General features: G+C 35.6%; 1 protein-coding gene across 4 annotated transcripts; it reads left to right on the top strand.

Moving 5' to 3' along the window:
* Nucleotides 1-4,682, top strand: RD3L (RD3 like). Of its 4 annotated transcripts, none has more exons than XM_056346710.1 (4): nucleotides 1-284; nucleotides 1,187-1,275; nucleotides 1,994-2,299; nucleotides 3,179-4,682. In XM_056346710.1, the coding sequence occupies exons 3-4, from the start codon at nucleotides 2,001-2,003 to the stop codon at nucleotides 3,474-3,476; spliced, it is 597 nt and encodes a 198-aa protein (XP_056202685.1). In that variant the 5' UTR covers nucleotides 1-284; nucleotides 1,187-1,275; nucleotides 1,994-2,000; the 3' UTR covers nucleotides 3,477-4,682. The 4 variants fall into 4 exon arrangements, with proteins under 4 accessions (XP_056202685.1, XP_056202688.1, XP_056202687.1 ...); XM_056346713.1 differs by having other exon boundaries at nucleotides 1,184-1,275; XM_056346712.1 differs by lacking the exon at nucleotides 1-284 and adding an exon at nucleotides 368-957.
* Nucleotides 4,683-4,887: the final 205 nt, after the last annotated feature.

Genomic DNA, 4,887 nt, shown 5'->3' with positions numbered 1-4,887 from the left:
AGTGGAGGCAAAAAAAGTAGGAATGAAAAATACTATCAGGAGCAAAGACAGTCATTAGAACAAGAAAGAGCAGAAGAGAGGGCATTTCGTATACTCTGCCTACTGTTTAGATTAATAGGAAGAGACCAGATAACTGGAACGGAAAATGGCTGCTTCAGCGACCTTTAGTGTGCACAATGCCGTCCCTGAAAATTGAATCTTAAAAATGGATATGCTCAAAATACTCATCAAGGAAAGAGGGAGCAGGCAACTGACAGCCAGTTGAGAGAGAAGCAATGTGTATGGTAAGACTTACAATTCTGGGCTTTTTAGATCAGTTTGACCTCAATTTGCATCTCCTTATCATTCTATTACTTTAATTAGATTAATGTGTCTTTCATGGCACACTGTAGGTGTTACAGACTGGCTTCTTTAAACACATTTAAAATGTTAACTGAAAATGCTAACAGCTACGCATAGTAATGAAAAAGTCTACCACGAGACTGATGAAATTCATCTGGAAGAAGAATTTAATATAGCAGCAAAATCCTGAGCAACTGTCAAACAGCTCTTCTGTCAACACTCACTTAACAAAGGCTTTAGATGATCTTTACTAGAGAAAGACTATCCTTAGCTGGTTAGAAGTGAAGGTAGAACAGCTTGATCCCCCTGTAATGGGAGAAAAGTCTTCCAGTATCTCGATGGCCTGAAAGTTTAGTTTGATAAAAGCAACACAGTTATTTTTAGCACTCTACAGGCATAAAAATACAGCTCTAAACTGTGACCTACAGCTATGCACAGCCAAGCATCACATCATACGACAGCCTTAACTTTAGCTAGAAGCACGTCTGTAGTTGCTTCAGACTATCATTATTCATCTCACTTCCAACAATACCTTTGGATGGATTTAGCAACAAGCATTTGAAACCGTTGCCATCTTTTTTTAAATTGCTGCCATCGGCAAAACTCAATTCAAAGGTAGGCAATCTTAATGGACTTTGTAGAAAGTATTTGAGAGACCATGTTAGGTTAAATGCATTACTACTTCTCTCTGGTACAGAGGATGAAAAAGTACCTTAACAGCAGAAAAACTTAAACTGTCGTATTCAGTACAGAAAGTCATTTTTCTAAGCACAGTTTCAGTGAATGAAAAAAAAAAGAAAAAAGAAAAAAAAAGGAAAAAACCAACCTTGTTTTCTTCCAGCAGTAGTAACAGCCTGGAAACGGGATATGCTAGAATAAGAGATCTTCAAGCAAACCCACCTGAAACAACATTGTTCACAGACAACTGCAAAGGTAACTTGCGTTATTTTACTCCAATTAGTATGCTTGTGTCTGCACGATTTGTAACAAACTACAATTTAAGAGTCTGTTCCAGCATATTTCTGTTTCCAGGTTATATAAACATGAATTCATTTAAAATAAAAATCAATACAGAAGTTTTAAAAACAAATCACCCAACGTTCCAGCACTTGACTTTAATCACTTTTTAAATGTATAGGTAACTTCAAATTTTGGAGGTTTGGGAGTTTGTTTTGTTGGGGTTTTTTGTTTTGTTGCTGGTGATTGGGGTTTTTTTTTTTGGGGGGGGGGGGTGTTTCTTGCTTGGTTTGGGATTTTTTGTTTGGGGTTTGTTTGTTTTTCGTTTGGTGGGATTTTTTTTAAATCATATACAAAAATTTAAATATTTTCAAGATGACAGATATATACTCTGAAATGTTCTAACTTCCATAGTTCCAGAAAACAGACAGAAAACATTATAAAATGCAAGGCTTGTCAGATTTAATTATAGCTTGGCCATCATTATTACAACGGCTTCTACTGTACTACAAAATATTTTAGGATCATTAACAAAGTTTCCATTAAATGTTTGGTTGCTAAGAAGGAAGTAATTTTTAAGCTGTGAGTGGGGAGAGGAAAAAATTTTGGTTTTTCTGTCCAGCTGATCATTATTTATACCTATCACCTGGACACAAATAAGAATTTATTTCCCCTTCTCCCCCCCTCCTCACAGCTTAAAAATGCCACTTTTTGGCTGGATTAAATGGTCAAAAAATGACTCCTACAAACCCACAAGATATCCTGGATCAGAAGTAGTTACAAAAACCCTACTGAGGGAACTGAAATGGCACCTGAAAGAGCGTGAAAGATTAGTGCAAGAGATTGAAAATGAACAGAAAGTCCAGAAGACTGGCACGGATTACAACTGGATCAAGAACTACCAAAACCCTCAAGCCACAATTCCAGCTACTGAGCAACGGCAGCTTGAAGTTCTGTGTTCACAAATTCAGCCTTGCCAAACAGGAACTGTACTCAGCAGGTAATTTTTTCGTATTTCTCTAACTTTGAGTACTCTGTCATAAGTAAGATGTTTCTTCAACCTGATCCAAGCTTGTATTTGCCTCTGATCTTTCTTCCAAAGTAACAACAACCAGCAACTGGAACACTTTTACAGGTGTTTTAGAAATCACCTATTTACTTTAATATATTGTACTTTAAGGAGATTTCAAATCAGGATTTTCCTGGTCTAATTCAAAACAAGGGAAGTCTCATATGCTTAAACATGTGACCTCTCAATACTTTCATTTTTTTCTTTTTTATCCCCAATATTTATTAAATAGCAACTCAATAACTGAAGATCAAATTAAAGGACTAATGCAACGCACAGTTACATAGAAATCCAGCTTCACTGTCCAAAATACTTGAAAGCTTCTAAAACCAGCAATTCAGTGTAAAAAAAATATATAAAATTCCATTTTTTAAAAAGAACAAACAAACCAAACACCCCTGTCCCTCCATTTTACAAAGAAAAAATCTTCTATGCCTGTACATGAAATACATTTTCTAGGGACACGCAGAAATGACAGAACAAGCCTATGTGCCTTTTAAGGCCCAGAATATAGCTAAGGGCAAAGTCAGTTTAAATCAAGTTACCCAGCTAGGGCAAAAAAAAAAGAAAAGCATACCCAGTAACAACAGCTTTCAGTCTTTCTAATAGCTGGACCATATCCAATGCATTGTTAGATCTCTCTTCCTCTTGTAATCTTTTGGGGGAGGCGTGTGGGGAAATGTGGCAGCAAGGAATAAATTACACCAGAACGCAGTCATTTCCTTCTCCTTCCCCTCCCCTCAGAAGACGAGGGGAAACAGAAGAGTTTTCAATGCTGATTATTAGATTTCAATTTTTCTTTGTTTCTAGATTTCGTGAAGTTTTGGCAGAAAATGATGTTTTACCCTGGGAAATAGTCTACATATTCAAGCAAGTTTTAAAAGATTTTCTTACCACCACTGAGAGAGAAAGCCAGCAAGACCAACTGGCAGACGCATGGAATACAAATTGCTCTGAACATTTCAGCCTGCGCGGAGGCAGTTCTAACAAATCTGACAAAGATGAAATCCCCACAGTTTCAAGTTATGTGGACAAAAACACACAAAGCATGTTTCCCACCTTCTCTCATAGAATCTGGAATCTACCCTATTACTACCCATCAAGTTAAGCTGGTTTGTGTTTCTTTCAAAAAGCTATGTAGCTGTCTGCATTCCTTTCTTGTGATCACAAACATCGGAATAAGTAGTGTGACATTCTCCCCTTTTTTCCAAGTTCAGAAATTAAAATCCTTGATTATAGCTAGTATGCAGCAAACAAACTTTACATATGAAGTCTCCTTCTATCTTATAGTTCCTTAAGTATGTTGTCTTGGAAGGCACCTTTTAACCAAAAATTTAGCTGTTTCTGAAAAAAACTCTGGAGCATTTTATTTTTTAGCCATATACAGCTAGATGTATTTAAACAAGAAAAGAATGCTTTCCATATTTTGAAGTAGTATCAATCCACAAAGTGTTAGGCAAAACGTTCTGTATTTGTCACACAGCTTTTAGACTCTATGGGAACTTTATCGTGTGCAAGATAAATGGTTTAATATAGTATCAATTATACTAAATATACTGGTAAATACTTTTTTGAGCCAAATACTTATTTCTTAACTTCAAGAGTTAAAATTCTAAAATGAAAACAATGTCTGAAGTTATAACACACTGCATGTACTGTTTCTGTACTTTTTCCAAACTGTACTCTGCATGTGCTGAAGTACTGTAATGGTAGACAACTAAATGAAAATATCAGATGTTTAATGGCATTTAACAACTAGCTCTCCATTCAAGAAATTAATGAATTTATTTTATTTCAAAAAGTTGTACTTCTTCATTTGGCTTATTGGAAGCTATCCTGAAAGCAGGACTCTGCATTAAACTTAAATGTTTTGATCAAACCAGACAGTACTTTTCTAGAATGGCAAAAGAGTCAACACATCTCCAAAGCAAGAGGTGATAATTTTAAATTTAAGTAGAACAAAATTTCATGGTTTTCAGCTGCCATCACCTATTACCATGGGCTCATAATAAAGTTTTACAAGACTGATTGGATACGTAGCAGTTAGTCACAGTAGACAATTAGAGCAGAAAATCGATGAAAACATATGCCAGAACTCAGTTTGCTACATTTCCAATTAAGCTCCCTTCACTGTATGTAATAAATTTTTACATATCTTTTATGTAACCTCTTCATCTCCAGATTTCCTTTTAAACTGTCTGTCACATCGTAAAAAAATGGGCAAGACTTACATGGCTCCATTTACAAAATGCACTATTTTGCAGACACAGAAGAAAACTGCTTCCTCTGATAATTTTCTTCAAACACACTGAAGATAACATTCAGATTTCCTCAGGCTGGTAACATACAACTGAAAGATATTTCCTCATGCTCCACAGTTGTATCCCACACCCAAGAAAGAATTTACTAATAATGCAACATATACTGGGTGAAACAAATGGGACAATACTTTCAGAAAAGATAAAAACATTATTTACAAAACCAACAACTTTGGAGAGCTTATAATTTAGAGAACATTT

This window comes from Falco biarmicus, chromosome 7 (genome assembly GCF_023638135.1).
Source record: "Falco biarmicus isolate bFalBia1 chromosome 7, bFalBia1.pri, whole genome shotgun sequence".
NCBI lineage: Eukaryota > Metazoa > Chordata > Aves > Falconiformes > Falconidae > Falco > Falco biarmicus.
This window is presented reverse-complemented; position numbering and strand designations above follow the sequence as displayed.

Coding starts and splice junctions, on each gene's coding strand:
- RD3L (XM_056346710.1), top strand. CDS start 2,001: ATGCCACTTTTTGGCTGGATTAAATGGTCAAAAAATGACTCCTACAAA. Junction 2,300..3,178: donor ACAGGAACTGTACTCAGCAG/GTAATTTTTTCG, acceptor CTTTGTTTCTAG/ATTTCGTGAAGTTTTGGCAG.